At 37.1% G+C, this 21,210-nt stretch overlaps 1 protein-coding gene across 2 annotated transcripts in view; it reads right to left on the bottom strand.

The window, feature by feature from the left end:
- The window catches only part of NAV3 (neuron navigator 3), a 151,120-nt gene that overhangs the window by 67,427 nt on the left and 62,483 nt on the right, over positions 1-21,210 (bottom strand). For both annotated transcript variants that reach the window (XM_053462634.1, XM_053462633.1), the window contains exons 4-9: positions 20,841-20,913; positions 15,971-16,154; positions 13,879-13,947; positions 5,950-6,089; positions 3,570-4,539; positions 2,496-2,611 (exon numbers count right to left, since the gene is read on the bottom strand). In XM_053462634.1, coding sequence (XP_053318609.1) covers positions 2,496-2,611; positions 3,570-4,539; positions 5,950-6,089; positions 13,879-13,947; positions 15,971-16,154; positions 20,841-20,913 — 1,552 coding nt within the window. The remainder of the gene's footprint in view (positions 1-2,495; positions 2,612-3,569; positions 4,540-5,949; positions 6,090-13,878; positions 13,948-15,970; positions 16,155-20,840; positions 20,914-21,210) is intronic.

Raw genomic sequence — 21,210 nt, 5'->3', positions numbered from 1 at the left:
TAAAATATATATTTTTAAGTATAATTTACTTAAAGGGAACTCATTACGCAGCTAACCCAACAGGCATATATGGAAATGAACCTTTATAGAAACATAGGGAGGACAAGAGTCTAAAACTAGAAGGTCTAGGTGATATAAGGGACTTTTACTTCACTGAGAAGGTGGTTGATAAGTTTAACAGACTCCTATCAGAAGTGGTAAAGGTTAATACAGTAATAAAATGTAAAATGCATGGGACAGAATTAAAGCCAGGGCCGGCCTTAGGGGTGTGCGACCTGTGCGGCATGGCAACGGGGCGGCTGCCTGGGACTTAAATTAAAACATCTGGGTTTTTTTTTTGTTTGTTTTTTAACGCTATTTAACATAATTTATTAGAAATAAAGTTAAAACAAAAAAAAACCCCAGATGTTTTAATTTAAGTCCCGGGCAGGGGAGCCGAGCGGTCGCTCATGAAGTTTTCAGCAACCGCTCGGGCGCCCCTCACTCTCGTGACTCCGTCGCAGTGCCGGCGTTTCATGCTGAGCGCCGGAATTATTCTGGCGCTCAGCTGTGAAGCGCACACCGCAGCAGAGCGGGAAGACGGACGCCTCCCGCTCCCACCGCAGGACTCCGGCGACAAGGTAAGTAAGGATAGGGAGAGGGGGTAGATAGTGAGAAGGGGCGGGGGGGTAGATAGTGAGAAGGGGCAGAGGGGGAAAGGCAGTGAGAAGGGGCAGAGTTGGTAGATAGTGAGAAGGGGCAGAGGGGGGAGATTTTTTTTCCTTTCTTTTTTTTTTTTGGGATGGGGGCGCCAGAGGAGTAGTCCGCACAGGGCGCCAGAACACTTAAGGCCGGCTCTGATTAAAGCTATCGTGAATATATTTTAAGCTCTATTAATTTTATTGCTTGGGACATGATACCTTTATAAAGCACCTTCATAACTTAAGTTTATAAAGAATGTAAAAGAGGGTAAACTCTGATAACTATGTCCAGTGCCATAGAAACACTGCTCCCAAAGAAGCATATTTCTATAGGAGAAGAAAAAAAAAGGAGAGGAGCTTATACAAACTCCAAGCAGATCAATGATGATCTTCACAGCTACTGAAGCGTTGCAGAACTCATAGCTCAACAAAATCCTGCAAATTGCTCCATTACTCACCGCATTGCCAATGTTTATATCGTGGAAGGGAATAGTTTGTTGAGGACCAGACTTAATTAAAGCTTGTAGCACCTATTCTCTGCAAGTGTTGCTTTAGATGAGGAATGTAGTGTAGACATATGGAACTTGTACAGAATAAAATTCTACTGTTATGGGATTTTTTTTACATGAAAATCTAAATAATTTAAATATTGTATTTTACAGCTTTCCAGCTTTCTTTTTTTCTATATTCAAACAACATAGTAAATATTGGAGCATCCCATCAATGCCAGGCTTGATGCCACTGGGCAATAATTCTCAGATGCAATGCAGTGGTACCATCTGCTCCTCTTTTTATTGCCAGTTCAAGAAGCTACAAAATCCTGAATCCGTTTCAGAGTCTGATTGTTGTTTCTTATGCATGTGTTTCATGTCACAGAAAGGTCAGATGAAAATTAAAAATAACTGTCTGCTTAGCTTGGCCAACTTTAATGAACAGTCGGAGTAAAGAACGCCATATCTGACCAACATTGCACCTGTATAGCCACATCACTGTTTGTAGAGTCCTATATTTAGGGTTGGTAACTGGCAATAGTAACAATTAGATTTGTGCCTCAGATCGTAAGCTTGCAAAAGCAGGACCCTCTTCTTCCTCTTCCCTAACAATGAGTATTAAAATATGTTAAACTTATCGTAAATTTAGTTTGTTTTGATGTTAATGCTCATTTCATCCTGCATCGGTTGAATATTTGCACTATAAGTAAATGTAACGTTTCCCCAAGAATATTAAACCATCTATACCTTGTGTACTCTGATTGCTGGAAGGAGTCAGACATTCCACATCTCACAAGCTGAGAGGCGATTCTGAGATTCAGAGGCGATTCTTGACCTACAATCTTATCACCTTGGATTTATTTGTATTTACTCCATACTTGCATACATTCAGCCATTCCAAAGGCATTGCAGAAGCTTATTCTGTGGTACCTAACCTAATGAGTCAGATAATGATTCTCTAAAAATGAAATAGGATCCATGTCACGTCAAAAGTGTTTGTGCCAGTATGCAGAACAACCACCAGGGTGATTCTGCTGCCATGTCTTGGTCTGATTGGCTCATTATATTGTTTGCTATAATATTGTGAGTGCCTAACCCCCTATATGTATATCTGCCATTCAACACCTGCGGCAAATAGAGCCTATTACATTAATCCTATATATTCTTTTTCATTTCGAACACAGTAGAAGAGGTACAGGGATAACAGGTACAGTTCCACCTTAAGTTTTAGTAATGATCTTTATTTATTGAAGGACAAGACCAAATGTAAGCAAACCAGACCACTATGGAAAAAGTGCTATATCTGTGTTTGCTGGCAACTCACCAGATATCTCCTCCAGGCACTGTTTGGCGGTCTTACTGTACGATGATTCACTTTTGGTGGGGCTAGTACAAGAGTCAGCAGGTGGTAAAGCACTGCTGTCATTTTCTGAGTGCGCTCTGCAATGGAGAAGATTATTTTATATTTATGAGCAATATATTAGCAGGGAACAATGCTACTGTCAGTTTCATACAATCTTAGGATAACATAAAATAAAATGTCTATGAATTAAAGCGTTACATTAATAATCGTGTTTATCTAGTTTCCCAAACCATATCTCCGGAGTACTGATTGTGGTTGGTGAAAAAAAAGGCAAGAAAATGAATTTGTAGGGATGTTGTCATAAATAATGCAGAAGGGAAGTACTGTTATTAGAAGAGATACAAGACTCTGGAGATTACACTGTTATCTCACAAAAGCACCAAACCACTTGAACATGATTGCTCTCTTTAATGTCTGTTATAACGTTCATAATCAGCTCATGCAGATAAATGTTTACCATAAAAGAGCAAAGCTCAGTAGTGGAAGCCTTTAAGATGTTGGCATTTCAAATGCTGCATATTAATACGAAATGTAATTTTTGGAACAAGGAATTACTTGCATGTCTGACAATCCCTGCAACCTTTTAATGATGATGGACTGGACAGCTTAATCAGCTGCCAGAGGATTAGCAAGAGTTCTCCCACATGTATTGTGACTGCCAGCGTAAACCGTGCAGTCATTTCACCCAGATACAGTGAGCTTGGTGATGTGCGCAAACACATAGAAACTATTAAAAAAAATAATACATATGGCAACCCCGGCTCTAAATTATTAATGATTATTAAAATAATGTGATAAATTATGATTTACAAAGTATATGCTGGTGCTGGTTAGCATCATTCATCAATTAACCTGCACCAGTTGCCTTTTTTTACCGTGTGCACAAAAGCATGGTCAAGGACAAACAAGATGCTTCCTAAAGACAAGCATAGTGACATTTTCACATCCTGATAATTGTTTCATTCTATTTCTGTCAGTAACTAAGCAGATTCGGTCACTCATACCGTAATACTGATTGAAGACCGGTTTGTTTACCTGTAGATGAAAGGTGCCACGGTAGCAGTATTGGGGTGTGTGTACTGCTGTTGAGGGAGCTGAACGGCTCCATTCCCTGTGAACTGGACGCTAGCACCAGCTGTGCCTGTTGAGGCAGGATGGATTGTGGACGAAGTGGGTACCTTTGCTTCTGAGGGCGTACTTGCTTTCTCACATGACACATTTTTTTGCGGTGACTGGGTCTGGCTCCCTTTTGTAGTCCTATTTTTTTCTGGCTCTTTTGCAACTGCAGGACCTGGAGGGGTGGTCTGCTTTGCTGCAGGCACTTTTGATCCAGGTTTTGGTATCCCACTAGATAAAGGTATCAAACTTTCCTTTTTAACCGCGACAGATTTATTTCCTTTGGGAATCAAGCTTGCAATTTTTGAACTCTTTTTTGATCCTTCAGAGGTCTGTTCTTTTTCTTCTTTAGCAGATTTTTCACTGTTTGATTTGCTTTTGTTGTCTTTGCTTTTGTCTTCTTTTTCTTTCGGTTGGGGCAAACACTTTTTATTGCTGATACTTTTGCTTCCGGCTTTGGGGGGAGTCAATTTGGGTGACACTTTAGGGCTGCTAAATGTTGAACCATCTTCATTTTCCCCACATTCTAATAAGGCCTCGTCCTCTTTAATGACCTCATTGGATGAAGACTGGGATCTCAAAGCGACCCTAGTGTTGACCAGTTTAAACTTTTCAAGCATTGATTTTTGCCCCGATGATGATGTTTTAACTCCTTCTGATAGAGGTGGCTTTAATCTGTCTGAAGATGGTGTGGGTGAGGTTGCGGGGCTGGGCTGCTTTACAGATAACATGGTATTAGTGGCACTGTGCTTAACATTCATGGATTTGCTGCGCCAAGGCTTACTTGCACTTGGAGAGGGTATGGCAGAGACCACTTGCTGACCAGAGCTTGTGGGGTATTGCACATTTCCATTCATGCCTGCTGGCTGCTGGGGGCCTTTAGGTGATTCTATAAAAAAAGATAGAAAACATATTATGTTTGGCACAAGGAAGTCACCAGAATAACACTTATGTATACAATTTTACCTATTACTACCTGGATGAGAGCTCAAACCAGTTAGTTTTAAGAATAGAGAGGTATCTAAAATCCAGAGATGTACATGTAAATAATATTTTACAGTTTGACTCTGTCAGCACATGGTCCTTGCAGAAAAGAACTATCACCATTAGGTGGCAAAAATTTCCACAATAAGCACCTCACTAAAGAACGTGCTCTCCATTCTTAAAAATGAAACCCTGTCTGTACTTCATGCACATTTTGTTAGCTCTTACACAGTATCTACCGGCATTTGTTTTTACACTACACAAATACTGGGATTATTAGTTTGATATTATTTCCTATATCTGGGATAGAGTCTATCGGTTTTATTTTGAGATCTTTAGTGGCCATAGGGGGGACTGTGCACATACCTACTATATTAGCAGCTGCAAAGAGGGGACAAACTTCATATTAACATCAATGTATTTAGAATGCAATGACATCAAAGTCATTTTTTGTCCATGTAAGGATATACAGCCCCTTCCTTCCACTGTAAAAGCCTGAAGGAGGGCCAGATCTTGTAAGACCCCAAAAACAAATCTTTGGGGCCTGGTTTCACTCCAGGATTTTCAGTGCAAATCCATATAAAAGCTTAATATCTGACTATGTTCCACACAATTTCAGCCTCCCATCCAAAATCTTTTTTCTGTTTTATTGTAATGGGGAGCAGTAGACTCTAGGCCTAGAGCATCCGAACGTCTTTTCACATGTAAATACATACGTAACCCAATTGACAAATTCAATATGATATATATATATAACATACACTATATATACAAATTATATAGTTTAATTAGATTCTTCCAGCCACATTGTCTAAGCTTAAGACATTCATGTAAGACAAGCAGACAGTGAAGCAAAAACGTATAAAGCAAGCACTGTCCCCATCTTGTGGACACTGAATACTAACAAGTGCAAAGTAAAAATGTATTGAAATTACTTACTTTGCCTCCCAATGGCAAATCTAAACATCATATCTGTCTTATTGAATAAATCATGACATAGTGTAATTTATCATGTGTTGTTGAGGTTGTATCTACCTAATTTTGTTATTATGTTCTGGTATGTAAAAACCATAGAATTCAAAGAGGGTGTACTTACTTTTTCAAACGATTGGATAGATAGATGATAGATAGATAGATAGATAGATAGATAGATAGATAGATAGATAGATAGATAGATAGATAGATAGATAGAGAGATAGATCACACATACATACACCCATATACCAGTGCATAAGCTCATATCCTTTGTCAACAAGCCTGTTATTTCTCATATTTAAGGTACGCAATTTCTTGTTTTACGTTGGTGTCATCATACCTTTTTCATTTCCATTTGCATAATGAGGTGGTTTATTTTTGTCGATGCTATTAAAGCTCTGACTTCTTCGATTTAAATTAGCTGTTCCCTGACCCTTGGTACTGCTGCCCGCAGCTGGCACCCTGGAAGGTCCTGGAAGTCTAGAGCCGCAAACACAACATAATGTTATATTTCAAAACAAGAGATTGTCGGGGCACGCATAGTATTGGAAAAATGTAGTATATTTAACAGTACAGAAATATTACTGATCAGTCCATTTTCTGATCACTTGACGATAAAATGAACATGGTTAATACAACAGTGGATTAAGGATCGCAGCCACAGAATGAATTCATATTATATAGAGGAGATAATAAGACAGATTGATTGTATGCACAAATTCTGTTGTTTATATTAAACTTATTGATGTGAGGTAACTTTAAAATCTGCAAATTATGTTAACTCTTCAGTGGACAACTTACAAGCACAAAGAGACTGTAAACCAAATTGAATTAAAATACGAGAGCTCAATAATCTACCAAATCTACCAAAAATGTGAGTAACTTTCTCTCACCAAGTTAAACACCATTCTGCTTTAATAATGCTACAAGCTGGTACTTTAGACCCTACTGGCGAAGAAATGATTTACTACTGCTAATAATAATCAGTTTAAGAAATATACACATACGAGAGAACTTCCCAGGGAGGGCAACCTGGAACCCCCTTATTCTGTGGATACCACTTCATTCAAGGGAACATGGTTAGCCACATCTATATGATAGAAAGTGGGCAGAACCTGGGTGGGGAGTTGTGCTACCCAATGCTGCTTCTCTGCCCCAGAGATTGCCTCTTCCAGAGACTTTGGATCAAACTCATCAAGTTTCCAGTTGTGAATATAAACATTTACCCATAGGGAGCACTCTATCATAACATAATACAGTTTAGAAGACATCAACCTATTCTAGCGGCATCTTTGCTGATCGTCAAGTTGACAAACCTGACAAAACATCAGTGTCTTTCCCTGGAAACCAGTTAAGAATAGTCAGTGTAACACCTAAGCGTGCATAAGGCATCAGTAATCAATGAGGCACCTAAGTCAACTCCAAGTGATGGTTCATTATCTGTGACCTGATCAGTTATGGGGGTGTTAGCTCAGAATTTTCTCTTCTCACATTATATTGTCATCAGATTCATGCCACATATGTCAGATGCTAAAGAAACTGTGTGGTATAGAGAAGGTGCCCTAGATTGCCAACCTCTACCCGTAGACTTGCTTTTATCTGATGTTTAGAGTAGTACCATTTTAATGATCAGATTAACTGCACCAGGAAAATATCCCTTTACTTAATTCACATACTGCTTTAATAGGATTGCATGTCAACCTGCATGCTGTATATGTATTTATACACCATCATGGTGAAAGTTCTGGGCATTTGGCCATCAGAAGTCAACTAATAGTAAAAGAGTTAGTTTAATGCTGTTCTATTTGACCTCAGTTGTATTCCACTGTAAAAGGTGCTAAGTCCTACATAATTCTATACAATACATTATGGGAATTACAGATCTCCACGGTCTGGAATAGAAGGGGTCAATTTAAAATCATGGTCTTAACAGTCATTAGTCTAACCTTTAAAAAAACACTAATATATTCAGCCTTACATGTATAATACTTAAAATATGTGGTGCCATAAACCAAATATATACAATTAGTTAATTTTGTGAGAATCAGAAGATATTTAACCTTTTGGCACACAGTTAAATCACATGCCTGAGGTTGAGAGTAGAAAACCAGTTCTCACTTCTCGCCACTGTAAATGAGGTCATTTGTACCATGGATAAAGTTTGAGTAAGCAAGTCAACCGTACCCACACGATAACTATATCTCTGCTTCCACCCCTCACATCCCGTTTTTCTGAGATCGAGAGCCAGACAAAAAACGAAATTTCTCCAGCCACAAAAGTTCTGTGGGCACAAGAGCCTTGACCTATACCCACACTTAGTAACAAGCCGCAAATTAAAAGACAGGCTGCAGAATCAATGACACCATTTTTTTTTCGATTGCACTGTGGGAAAGTTCTGTAATGGAAAATCTAAGTAAAATATTAAACCATGAAAAGCTTCTGGAAGAGAGAAGCTAAAATGTAACTAAACCAGCTACCTGGAAATAATTTTGCTCGTTTTATGGAATTTGTCCTACGGTTTATTCACAAATTACCCAGAAACTAGATAAACAAAGAAATGCATACCATAAAATCACTCAATTACAAGATCAATTCCTGAACTTCTTCCTATTACAGAAGAGCTATCAGTTTTGGTTAGCTCATTTTTTAATTAAATTAATTTTAATGAAAGAACTATTGTAGCTTAGCTTCACCCTCTTTCAACATCTTAGATGTTATGAAGAGGATTGCGTATGCTACTGAATTATTGAATTTAAACTACATTTGAAACATTCAATGCCTCTTCTGTTAACATGGCATTTGGCTTGGTGCGAGAGGAAGCTTGGTGTGTCGCAGCTATGTAAATTATGCTCGAAACAAAAGTACCAGGAAAGAATGAACAGCATTCATTATGGCAATATATTCATAACAATGCGAGATTCCTACATAACTAGCATACCCTGGAACTTTCCAAGGTAGGCTGCTGGGAGCTCTCCCTCTTCAGGGGAGGGGTTTTGTCAGTGGGCAGGGCTAGCTGTGAGTGGAAGGTGTGGCTAGCTTTAGTTGCGGGAGGCAGGCTAGGTCTTAATAGGGCGGGACTAGCCCCATAGAGTAGGGGGGAAGCAATTAGGGAATGGACATGGCCAAACACCACTTTCCTCTCCAGAGATAGAGGAAAGTTACTGGGAGGCACCCAAGGAGGCAGTGCTTCACTCAAATTCTACAGGTCAAGCCTGGAGAGTTCCCAGCTATATTAACGAGGGCATTTGTGGGTTATAGATAGAAACTGATATTGATTACAGTTTAGGTCTTTCCAAAGTTGTCAATAACCATCTGAGACAGTTCAGAAATCTAACATCAGAAATGTCCTGACTTAGGATAGGAATCTTGTACAAACTACGTTAAAGAAAGTGTTCTGATAATTGTGTGCCATTATTGTAATCTTGAATATACCCTAAAACCATAGTTTCTTTAGCCTAAGGTAGAGGGGCCAAGGGCATGGCCCATAATACAAAGAAAATATAGCTGTACCAAATTGAATGACCCAATGTATCAGAACCAAGTATTATAATAGATGGGTGGAGAGTTCACGCCAAAAAAACACAGTTTACAATATGGAATCAAGCAATGTAGTTTTAAAGGGGCAAAGTTTGTTAATGTTTATAGTAAATCACAGTCATGGTTGTTTCTAAATTTGGTGGTCACAGCATAGCACAGCCTGTATCACATTATGTTTGATTTTTAGAATACCAGCAAGCTCTGTCGCTATTACATTAGAGAAGAGTGAAAACAACCAATAACAGCAACATTCACTATATACAAATTTGACAATAAGATGAACACACAGTGAAACACATTGGCGCAGACAGAGAAAAGGGTCTATCTCCTGTAAACTTACAACCTTGCATGGCCTGCCAATTCCAGAAGTGATGACAGGTTGCATGTCTGTTGTTTACAGATGAACAGATGTTGTAGACAATGCTGTTTGCATTACACCATACAGGGACTGTTTTTAAGGTTCATGATGTACATCCTGTAAGTTGTAAAACACATGAACTGTGACCCAAATGGTTATTTTTGATGTAGCCACCACACTGACAGTAAAAGAGACAGTCTAATATCCCAGGCAGCCCCTCTAAAGAAGAATGCATATTAAAGTACTATGTGGGTACTTTAATATGCATTCTTCAAAAATGAAAAAGAAAAAAAACAAAAACATTTACAGACACAGAGATTGCAGCCATGCTGCAGTAGCTGCCTTCTTCCTCCTTAGCCTGACATTTGTTGCCACTGAATGGCATGTACATCACATATCGCATGCAGGGATATATGTTCGACTGAACACATCTCCTGCATTGCATTTAGCTGTGTGTGGGGAAAACGGTAAATGTATATGGGGAGATTTTACAAAATACCCCCAGACATTTGCAAACCGACACCACAAAAATCAAAAGGGGCTACAGAGCCCCATATTCATTACAGTACATATTATGGCTGGAGCTTCCCTTTAAAGAGCACGGGTAGCATATGACTTATTATTTATGGGGAGCCTAAAGATTCTTTATAATTAGCAGTCATTACATAGTAGTAAAGGTCTTTGGGTATCTCCACTTTATTAATTACCGTATTAAACATCGTTTTACAGGTATAACCATTATTGAGTTAGACATAGATCTCAAAAGCATAAACATAATGCGACCATTGTTTGAGAATATATATTAACTAATCAGGAAAAATAAATACTCAGAATTTGTAATGCACAAACATATACAAATATATATACATATATAAATATATATGGAAGATGCTGTATTGGGTTACCTGTGTTGTGCAGACCGTTGCTCTCTGTGTTTGCACCACTGCTGACTTTGGGTATTTAATCATTCACCACAGGTATATACTGGAAAAGGCTTCGGTCAATTGCGCAAATGTATGGGTCGCCCTTCACAGTTAATATTAAACTGGAATGGTTCAACATTCCAATTTTAAAAGTGGGAGAAATCTCAGATCTCAGTGATTTCTTTAAGGGAAAGTGTATTATGAAAGGCTATTATTTTAATAGTTATTATTATTACATTACATTAGTCCAAGCTACTAGAGAAATAATGAAAATGTGTTTATTGCAGAGTTTCTGGGAATATAACATTTGTACAACCCGGGGCACATGGTGTTGTTTCAGGAATAATGTTATAAGTTAATATTGTTAATGGGGGAAATAGTTGCTTTTGGGAGGCCTTGCTGAAAAATGCTGCTTTAAGTGATACTTTGTTGGCAGATAGATGGCAAATATTGACGAAAAAACACCTAGTAACTTTAAACATAATTAATGATTAGATCTTTTTTCCTGTTTCACATATTTCTTGCTGTCATATAAATTGAAAACACAAAGCACTGAAAGAGAGTTTTGGCTACAGTCATTGTTAGACCAATAGTTAATGAAGAACTACCACCTGCCTTTTTCCATAACCTTTTTTGCAGTTGGTGCAATTGCTTTGGATTTATTCAAAAATTATAACACTTTTAATATATACTAAAAATGCATTTTAAAACACAGTATTTTTGGCTTTGATATAACTGTCTATATTTAAAATATATACTCGCAAATGTTCCCCAGTTTAGTTAATGTGTTTGCCCATTGAAGGTTGCCATGTAGATTTCATCTAGGAGCCCCAGAAATGGAAGCTTATTAATGGCCCTCTAGTAGTTGTAATTCTTTGTGGAAGGAGAGGTATTAAATATTGGTTTCTGCCCATAGCCCTTTGCACATACCCTTGGCTATACCCCAATCCCACAGCTAGTCTTCCCTCAGCTCTGGCTCTTAAACATGGCATTATTGCTGAGAGGTTCCCAGGTTGGTGAATCAGTGGCCTGTAGGGTTGCCACCTTTCTTGCAAAAAATACTGGCCATGGTAATTTGCATAATTAATTATATATGCGTGACATCACAGAAACATAATGTGCCCCTACCTCCCCCCCAAATATTTCCTGTCACAGAAACATAATGTGCACCTACCTTCCCCCCCAATATTTCCTGTCACAGAATCATAATGTGCACCTGCCTTCCCTCCCCCCAATATTTCCTGTCGCAGAATCATAATGTGCACCTACCTTCCCTCCCCCCAATATTTCCTGTCACAGAATCATAATGTGCGCCTACCTTCCCTCCCCAATATTTCCTGATGCAGAAACATAATGTGCACCTACCTTAGTTTACTTCTATCAGTGCGGATGCTGCCAGACTCCAGAGTGCTGGGGGAAGTGACATCATGAAATTAAACATCACTTCCCCCCAGCGCTTAGCCTCCGCCAATCACGCCGTCGCGGCACGTAGCGCTGCGCTAAAGACAGAGCGGCAGAAGGGGGAGCGCTCTAATGGGTGCTCCCCCTCCTGCCAATCACCCTGCCGTTCTGCCCTGCAAAAAAGGTTGCTCTAAATACCGGCTGTACCGGTGAAATACCGACCAGGTGGCAACCCTAGTGGTCTGTAATCCACCTCTCTGCTTTCTTCTCTTGGCGCAGGTTTTGGTTTGGACAGAGATGCAACACAACAGACCCACAACACTTATAGATTATTTGTAGCATAATATAAGTGCACATAGGTGAGCACAAACTCACGCTTTCAATAACATATTCTACAAGTTATTCTGCAAGTTAAATCCAAAGCAGGATACATATGTGGGAAGGGCCCCTAAACACAGAATGCCGATGGGCCCAACATCGTGTGTAATGCCACTAGCTTGTGGATGTTTACAATAGGAAGTGTACTGCACTACTAACAAACTATACAGTATATAAGTATGCAATATATATATCACAAAATCATTCCATATTGTTTAACATACTGATCTTATACTTAACAGAGCTTTTTGTAATATGTACAGGTTCTGCACAAGAACTGAATATAATTATTAATGTTCTTCTTCTAAATGGTCCTGCTGATTTCTGTACATTTATGAGATTTTTAAAGGCTAATGGTAGAAATGCAGAATTACCTGTTTTAATACAAGTAAAGAAAAACTATATAAAAAAATAGTATCATAACCCCTATGAGGGGGCATGTAAAAGTTACCAGTAGACTGAAGTAACTGAGCACTGCATGTTTTAATGCCCTCTTTAAGTGCTCTGCAATAAATTGCTCACCCCTATGACACTTTAGTAATTTAGAAAAAAAAACTTCTGGGAAAATGAGGTAATGTATTTCAAACACACAATGCTTAGCATATGTGTGCAATCAGAATACCTGTAAAGTAAGAAAATATCAATCATATATTTAAATATTTGGGGCCCTGCGGATGGTATGTCTGTTAATACCATTACGTACATACACCTACTTTCTCTTGGCATTTTAAATAAAACCTGTTATTTTTTATCATTAATAAAATATTAACCTAATTTAAATTTTTAAACACTTTTCCTATTATGTTATGGAAGTCATGAATAATAAGCTATATAAAGTGAATGATGTTTGTGAACATGGAGTGAAGGTATTATAAGAACGCAAGGGTTAAACTGCATGTTAAATGTATGATAGTAAATTGACAGAATTAATGAACTGGAAACAGGAATACAGAACGCAAAATAGATGCAAAACATACCAAAAGCAAGCGCTAGGTAAAAACAGAACCGTTCTCTGTTGGGATTCTAAGCCAACCGGTAGACAACGTCCAGTGATGAGTTGATAAATACACTGATAATGAAAATAATTCTCACCCCTTTTAACCTAAATATCACAGCAAGATATAATGCTCACTGTGTACTGTACTAAATATCACAATGTAGTCTATTTTGGTTGTTTAGGGAATGGACTGCAGTGAAACCTAGTGTGACTGAATGCCAGCTGCCTGCTATAAATCATACTGTTATTTTAGGGTTTCTGACCCCTGCCATTTACGTACATGATGAAAATACTGCTTCATGTGGGACTTCTTTACTCTTGCATCAGGACACGTGGCATGTGTGTTTGAACTGGCGGCAGAAATCATTGTTGCACATGTATAAATTGCTCAATTGCAACATCTCAAAAAAGTATTTACCTAAAATGAGGATTCATTTAACTGATACTAAAACATTTTACATATCCGATTTTTTTAAATATCACTATTTCCTATTTTTTAAGGTTTTTTTTTTTTAAGCGTCTGTCTGGCAGCTAAATGGTATCCTGTAAATGTTGCGTTTCTGAAAGGATTATGGATTGCCTTATGTCTGGCTATGTCTACGAAATAGGACAGCAGTGTACATGGCTTAAAGTTGTGTATCACTAGCACACAATAAATTTGAGTTGTCAACTGACCTAGTAGCCTTTTTTTGACTGGTTGCAATTCCACTGTGATTAGACTGAGTTGCATATCTGGCTGTCAGACTGTGTGAGAAGAAACAGAGAAATTAAATGGAAAAATGTATGATAAGCATGCACGACAGAAAAACACAGTTAAACCACATCACTAATCAATGCCGTGTAATACACAGATGTAATGACAATGCAAAACTACACATTTGCAATGTAACTGAAAGCAATGCACATACGTGACATGATAAAACAGTCATACAACATATCAGCTATCATAATTGATCTTTACCTAATAATACAAGACTAAATGAAACAGGATATCCCCAGCTTTAGAAAATTGACAAAAAGGATCTAAAAAAGCAACTTTACATTAAACAGCTGAGAATTCTCATATATCAAAAGACTTCTAGGTTACCTTCAATTAAATCATTTTAATTGCATGTAAAAACTATAACTATATATATATACACATAGATACATTATACACACATACTGAGGAGAGATCAAACAAAAAAACATCCATTAGTTTCCTTATCAGCAAAGAAGATATCCTATCAACCATACTAAATTGTGAGAATGTTAATGCACGTTCTCTCAGCACCTTCCAGGATTGCTGTTCAGTATCAAGATGCATAGTTTCCAGAACATGTACAGAAATGATGAATACCTCTGAACAAGTAAAGGGTCTTTATACCACCCAGTCTCACCCTGCCCGGAAGAAATATTTCAAACTGTGTACCACTACTGATTGAAATACTGCCATAAAATATATTTATTTAGCATTTTGAGAAAGCTAATACATATTTCTTACATTGTCCTTAATGAGTAATACACCCATAATTGCGCAATAGAAATAAGGAACACTCAATCTCCTACTTTTCACTGTTGACGTTTTTGTATACATTAGCAAAACAAAAAGAAATGTTAAAGGCTTTTTGGAAAAACTCTATGACAATGATATCAAAACATTTAGGTAATCCTTTAATTTATAAAAACTGCCAATGACATTAAAAATTGCATTCAAACTATTTTTGGGTCAATATTTTTAATGCAGGCTTTGGTAAACACTGACTTTTTTTATACAGGCTCATGTGATATTAAAATGATGAAATTAGTAATATCACACAAATCAGGCTACTTAACACAGCAAGAATGGAATAGATTCACGTACAACCCCAAACACATGTTCAGGTGACCTGGTACCTTTTTGACAACCCAATTATGTCTATGGAATTTTTAAACTGTAATGTTTAATGTTTTTTTCTGTAATTGCAGTTCTCCCCCCTCTATCCATTTTACTCGGCAGTACCAAGAAATGTACAGAAGGTGTCATTAAATTGTAATTGCTTTTTTTTTTTCACAAAGTGAATTGCCACAACAATGTTTTTGTTATAATAAGTCGCAAATGTTAAATAAGATGATCTCTCCCATCTGAATCGTTAACTCTTTTCATATGTGCATCTGATTGTTCACAGGGCTAGCAAATGTCTCTAAAGAATATGCACGGAAGGGCCTTCACAATTTTTACCACTTGGATAATGTGGTGTAGCTAATGATTTAAATTACATTAAAAGGGATAAAAGAAATGTCAACTATAAACCTTTAAACATGGCATTAGAAACACACAATTCACATTTGTTTATTAGGGGATTAAAATTCAGTACGCTCTCAAATATGTGTACTTTTTAGGGAAGAAGTGTTTATTTCTTCAACTGCTTATTGTAGAACACTTTGTAGCAGATGTTTAGAGGCCTATAACTTACTGTTACAGAGCACAAGGGGATGTCCTAATCCTATTTTCCCATATATTAAACAAGAATCACCCAAGAGGAAAAAAAGAAAAATTAGTAAAATAGCAAATTTTGTTTCACCAACACAAAGTCAGCTATATTTGGAACTCGTATGAATAATCCAAGACTAGGTGCTACACACTGCTGCTTAAGATCATCAACAAATGACACAAAGTCCTTTTTCATTAGATTCTATTTCGGCAATGGAGGTTTTCATTACGTCACATTACATTTAACTATATTTTTTGTTAACCAGTATTACTGTATTTATCATTGACATTTCTAGAAGTGAGACAGAGCCGTACCTGGACTGCATATCTTGTTGCGTTTTTGGCTGACTGCCCTCTGCAGGTGTGGAGGAGTGACTGACGTGCTGCTGAAGCTCCACCAGTGACTGATAATACTGCTGCTGCTGATGCTGTTGCTGTTTGAAGCGTGATAGACTGAAAAACAGCCCCAAAATGGCTTTCAGATTTCCATTCTTTATTTCTGTAAGACAATGGGAAACGTGTATCGCTACAGGGTCAAGAATTATACCTGAAATAAAAGAACCATAAGGTTGCCACCTTTTCCTAAATAGATTACCAGCCAATATAGGGCTTAAATAGGATTCTCAATGGTCCCAGGTTGGATTCTTAGTAGCGTTTACATAAATACGGGCAAGGTAGCAACCCAGCATGATCACAAGTTTTCGCATATTTACAACATTTATTTCTTTTATTTCTCATTACATAAGAAAACTAATTGGCAAATTCCAAAGTATGTTTGCTGTTTGTGAAAAGGCATCAGAATTCATAGCACGGTACATGGGACAATCAAAACGAACATATATGATAGTTTTAATATATAATATACTAGAACAATATAATATACAGAATATAAAGATTAATACAATATACAGGGTGTGAACACACACTTTAAGAACAATCATAAGGCAAATATTCATTAGCAGGTTGCTGATAAAAAGATACCAACTATACAAACTTTCTGGAAAATAACCACAGCTGAGAAGTAACAGATTGCTTTAAACTTGCTGTTAATGACCTTTCCCACATCCGAAGATCCCAATGAGTTTTACTTCTGAGAAGGGCCAACTTGGCCCATTACACCACACTTAACATGGAAAGATTAAGTATCTGATGATAAAATATGATCTGGCAAATGAAAGGCTCATATCCCAGACTATTAAGTACTCTTAATCTAGCAACAATTGACTAAGGCTATGGGGAAATCACACCTTCATGGGGCTAACTCTGTTGAGTTGACACTTTACTGACGCTCTGGGTTGACGAAGCCACCTTGATAAAGCCAAGGTAAAACATGCAATTGCTTTTTTGTTCATTTTTATTCAATTCTCTTCATACGTGGATAAAAGTTAATTCTGATTTACAGAAACTGAAAGCAGAGTAAGTAATGCAATATACATTAAATTAACTCTATATTTAGATGTATATAATAATACATATGATGGTGGTGCTTTTTCAATATTGTGTACTGACCTCTAGGGAACTCTTCTTGTCCACATGTGACCTACACTACGTGATGGGTGATGATATTCAGAGGTTTCTATTCTTATCCAAACATCACTTTGGAAACAAAACATTATTAATCCTGAACAGATCTTTACTTCTGTTAGGCAGTTGGGGACATTTAATCATTGTGAAAGCTCTCTTAACATAGATCTTTTAAGGCTCTTAAGGTGAACACAACAATAAAACTATTTTTGTTTAAAGAAGAAGAGAAATGATTTTATGAATGTCAAAATAGGTGACTTTTTTAGCTAGGGTTACACTGAACAATTTAGGTTTCTGAAGCGCTATAACATATTTTACAGTAGGTCATCTACAAAGCACTACATAAGGATTGGGGAACAGCAAAGCTCCAAATAGAAATGACAAAGAACCAGGAACATCACAAACACAGAAAAGAAAGAATATAAAAGAGCTTGACCCTAAATTTATTCGGAAGCAGTTCTTCATTAGAAGTTTAAGGTTTTGTTCTCATTCATTTTGAACTAAAAAAAAAATTATAAAAAAGAGAAGAATGCTTCACATCATGCTGAAGAGAAGACAGAGCCAGAACCAGGAGAGATACCATCAAACAAATTAAAGGAAGAAACAGATGTTAATATTATTTTACTAAAAGGCAAGCTTATGATATTAATGCACTGAAAGGATGTCCTGTTTTTTTCTTTTCTCTTTAGTCTTTAAAGCCTGATTTGGCTCAGCAACCAACCACAATGAATAAAATGTATGTTCTTAATGGCATTGGTTCAAATAAAGAAAAATATAGTTAAGGCTAATAGTTTTGTTTCGTTCTAAAAAGCAGTTTTTATGTAACACTACAATGCTAGTTAAAAAGACTATAAATGTGGATATGAGAAAACCGATTTCATCATTTTGTAAATTCAGTTTGGAGCAATGGACTGAAAGTCAAATTATGGAGCAATGATGTCTTCGTGCCGTCTACACACAAAAGTTTCAACTATACTAAGTTGACAGTATAGTAGAGTTGCTTAGGTCACCTTGACTGAGTTACCTGATATTGTGTAAATTAGCTAAAGTGAACTTGACTCCCAACTTGCATAGCTGTTATGGAATTTAAATGAAGTTGCTTTTGCAGTCAAGTTGAAAAAAGGAGTCGCACTACACTAAATCAACTACTGATCTTAAAAGGATGCAAGTTGACCCAGAACTCCATGAAGACTCTGGAAGACTGACAAACCCTAAGAGAAACATAAGTGCAGATTTGCTTGACCAACTCTAGTGACACATTCTAAGATCAACACCATAGCAGTGAAGTGCTGTGAGAACTTTAGTAATATAGGTAATGGTGATATTTACTTTTATATTAACTATTTCACTCAGGGAAGATCAATTTGATATCCTTATATTGTCTCCCTTTTTCCTTCAGGCCCTTACCCAGGATGCCCAAAACATTTACCAACAATATAACAAAAGGCCAGGAAAAAATAAAAGTGGAACTCATGCAATTTGTTTTAATACTATATATATATATATATATTTTTTTTTTTTTTCAAATTATGTTTTTAGGCAGCTGTATATTAGCACATTCCTTTTCTCTTTTTATCTCAAGCTACTAGACACACACCCTGACTCTTTGCCATAAACCCTTGCAGTAAGGAATAGAAATTCTCAGTCTTAATCACACCAACAGACACTGACTAGTAGAAGTCTACAGGAGATCGGACTTTATTAGCATTGCCATAAATCAGTTTAGTGGTCTTTGAGGAGAGAAATCCACCTGGAATATCACATGACCACCAATTGTAGTCTCCAAGTCTAAATGAAACTCATTACAACAAAATAACATAAAACTAGATTTTTGTCAATGCTAACATACATTGTACTGGTTGAGTAAAGGATGATATATATTGTATACATTATAAATGAAAATATTTTAGCTGTCGTCATGCAAGGATCATAGTATTGCGGTCATTGTATGCATGTAGGGTTTCTAAAAAAATGATTTGCATTATTTATATCTAAGACCCCAACTGAGTTAAATTACTTGCAGGTCAAATCCAAGACTTCTCCAAATAATGGAGTTCTGTGTCCAGACCTCCAAAGTTACGAGGCACTAATCTCTCTCCGGACCAATAAGAAAAATATTTCACAGTTCAAAACAAGGTAAGCAGCTTTCAAGATAAACATAACAATGAACACAATGTACAGAAGTAATTAGTTATATAGTCTATGGATAAAAGGCTGAATAGGATATCTGGCATGCTTTTAATAATACTGTAGCAGATATTTGTAATGATAAATAAACCTAAAAGAAATAAACCAAAGTTTAAAGCTTGGATCAAATGTCGGTATTGCCTAAAACACTGATAACTAATGCTGCTACCACTTTTGTTTAGAAAAAAGATCACATGCAGTTAATTAGGTTCTACAATAAATAGTGTATGTGTTACATCTCTCGAGAACATATTGCGGTCTTTCATTTCAAATAGCATCTATGGTTTCTAAAGAAACACTTGGTGGACATGCTTGTACTTAAGAGTACATCTTCTCCTATCAAGAAACCAGATGTCTTAGGTCAGCAAAAAGGTGCTTGCTCAGAATCCATGGTTTAAAATCATATTAACCAGAAAAAAATAACATCCTTGGCAGGTACAACACTAATAAGCATATATTCCTTCTGTGCCTGCTTTTCAATGACTCATCCATTTAAGATAGCGTTTGTCCTAGATGTAGTTGCTCTTTAAAACCAAAAAGAGCCACCACCTTCAAAGATGCTCTCATACTGCTGAGTGTCTGCAGAGGACATTGTGCTTACCCAAGGACATTACAAATTCATGCTCTGTTATTATATTGCTGCATTATTTCAGTAACCTCAGTAAGACTAAGGGATCTCATTATGTGTAGCATGAAAGAGGGAAGAGAGAGATAGGGAAATAGAAATGTTTAAATACATATAAGAATTAAACAAAGTACAAAAAAGGGAAGTTAATTTAAAGGAGGAGAAATGTTACAAGAGGGCACAATATAAAACTAGGGTGTGAGGCTTAGATGTAATGTAAGGACGTTTTACTTCACTATGGGGTAGGTAGAGAAGTGGAACAGCCTGCTGGTAGACGTGGTAGAGGCTAATAATTTGAGGGAATTTAAATATGGGATAGGCACATGTCTATATGCTAGGGCACATGGCATTTGTAAAGAATTCAAGATAGTACCAAGAATTGAATAAGGTTTAAGTCCTACATCCGGAAAAATGGCGGGACTTGATGGGCCAAATGGCTCTTATCCGCTGTCAAGTAACATGTTTTGTTTCTCTGCTAGCAGCTTCCTCCCGTTCCAACTCCTCAGACCAAGACCTTGCTAATTACAAGCCAAAAATGGTTGATACATACCAAACTGTCATACAAATCAAAAAAGTCCATGATTAAAAATACACAAAAGGCTACCTTTGCAAAGTCCACTATTATTATAAATCTTAGCATCAGCCAAAGCTAGGCTACTAAATGGTACTTAGTCTTCTGATAATACACTGCTTTCATACACAACTCCTATTCCCGATTGTTCCCTGGATGTGTTTAGGAGCATAAGATTACCTTATTGGCACATAGTTCAAAAGATGATCTGCTTTTTCTATTACCTTTCTTGACAACATAAACAGAGAATCATGCAGGAGCAGGGCATATTATCTTACCTTCTGCAGAGAGACCTTGCACATTGATTCCTCTTGCTGCTAGGAAGTTTAGACAGACGTCAACATTTTCAGTCTGCAATGTGAGAGGAGAAACAAAGAAACTTAGTGGTGTCTATGAGCAAATTATAACTGTATTATTAAAAAAGGATGAATACCTTGTATTCCAATCAGACTAGAGCCTTCACCAACACGATTACTTCTAATTAGGACATTCCTATAAAGCTTTCATTGTCAGCTTTTAAGTTCATAAAACAATTCATAATGGCCAAATCCAGAATGGCATGCCGGCCGATCTGCAATCCACCTACTTAACCGAAAACTGGGTTTAACACAGTAAAAAAAAAGCTATGAAAGCATCCATAGAGGACTT

This window comes from Spea bombifrons, chromosome 4 (assembly GCF_027358695.1).
Source record: "Spea bombifrons isolate aSpeBom1 chromosome 4, aSpeBom1.2.pri, whole genome shotgun sequence".
NCBI classification, from domain to species: Eukaryota; Metazoa; Chordata; class Amphibia; order Anura; family Pelobatidae; genus Spea; species Spea bombifrons.
This window is presented reverse-complemented; position numbering and strand designations above follow the sequence as displayed.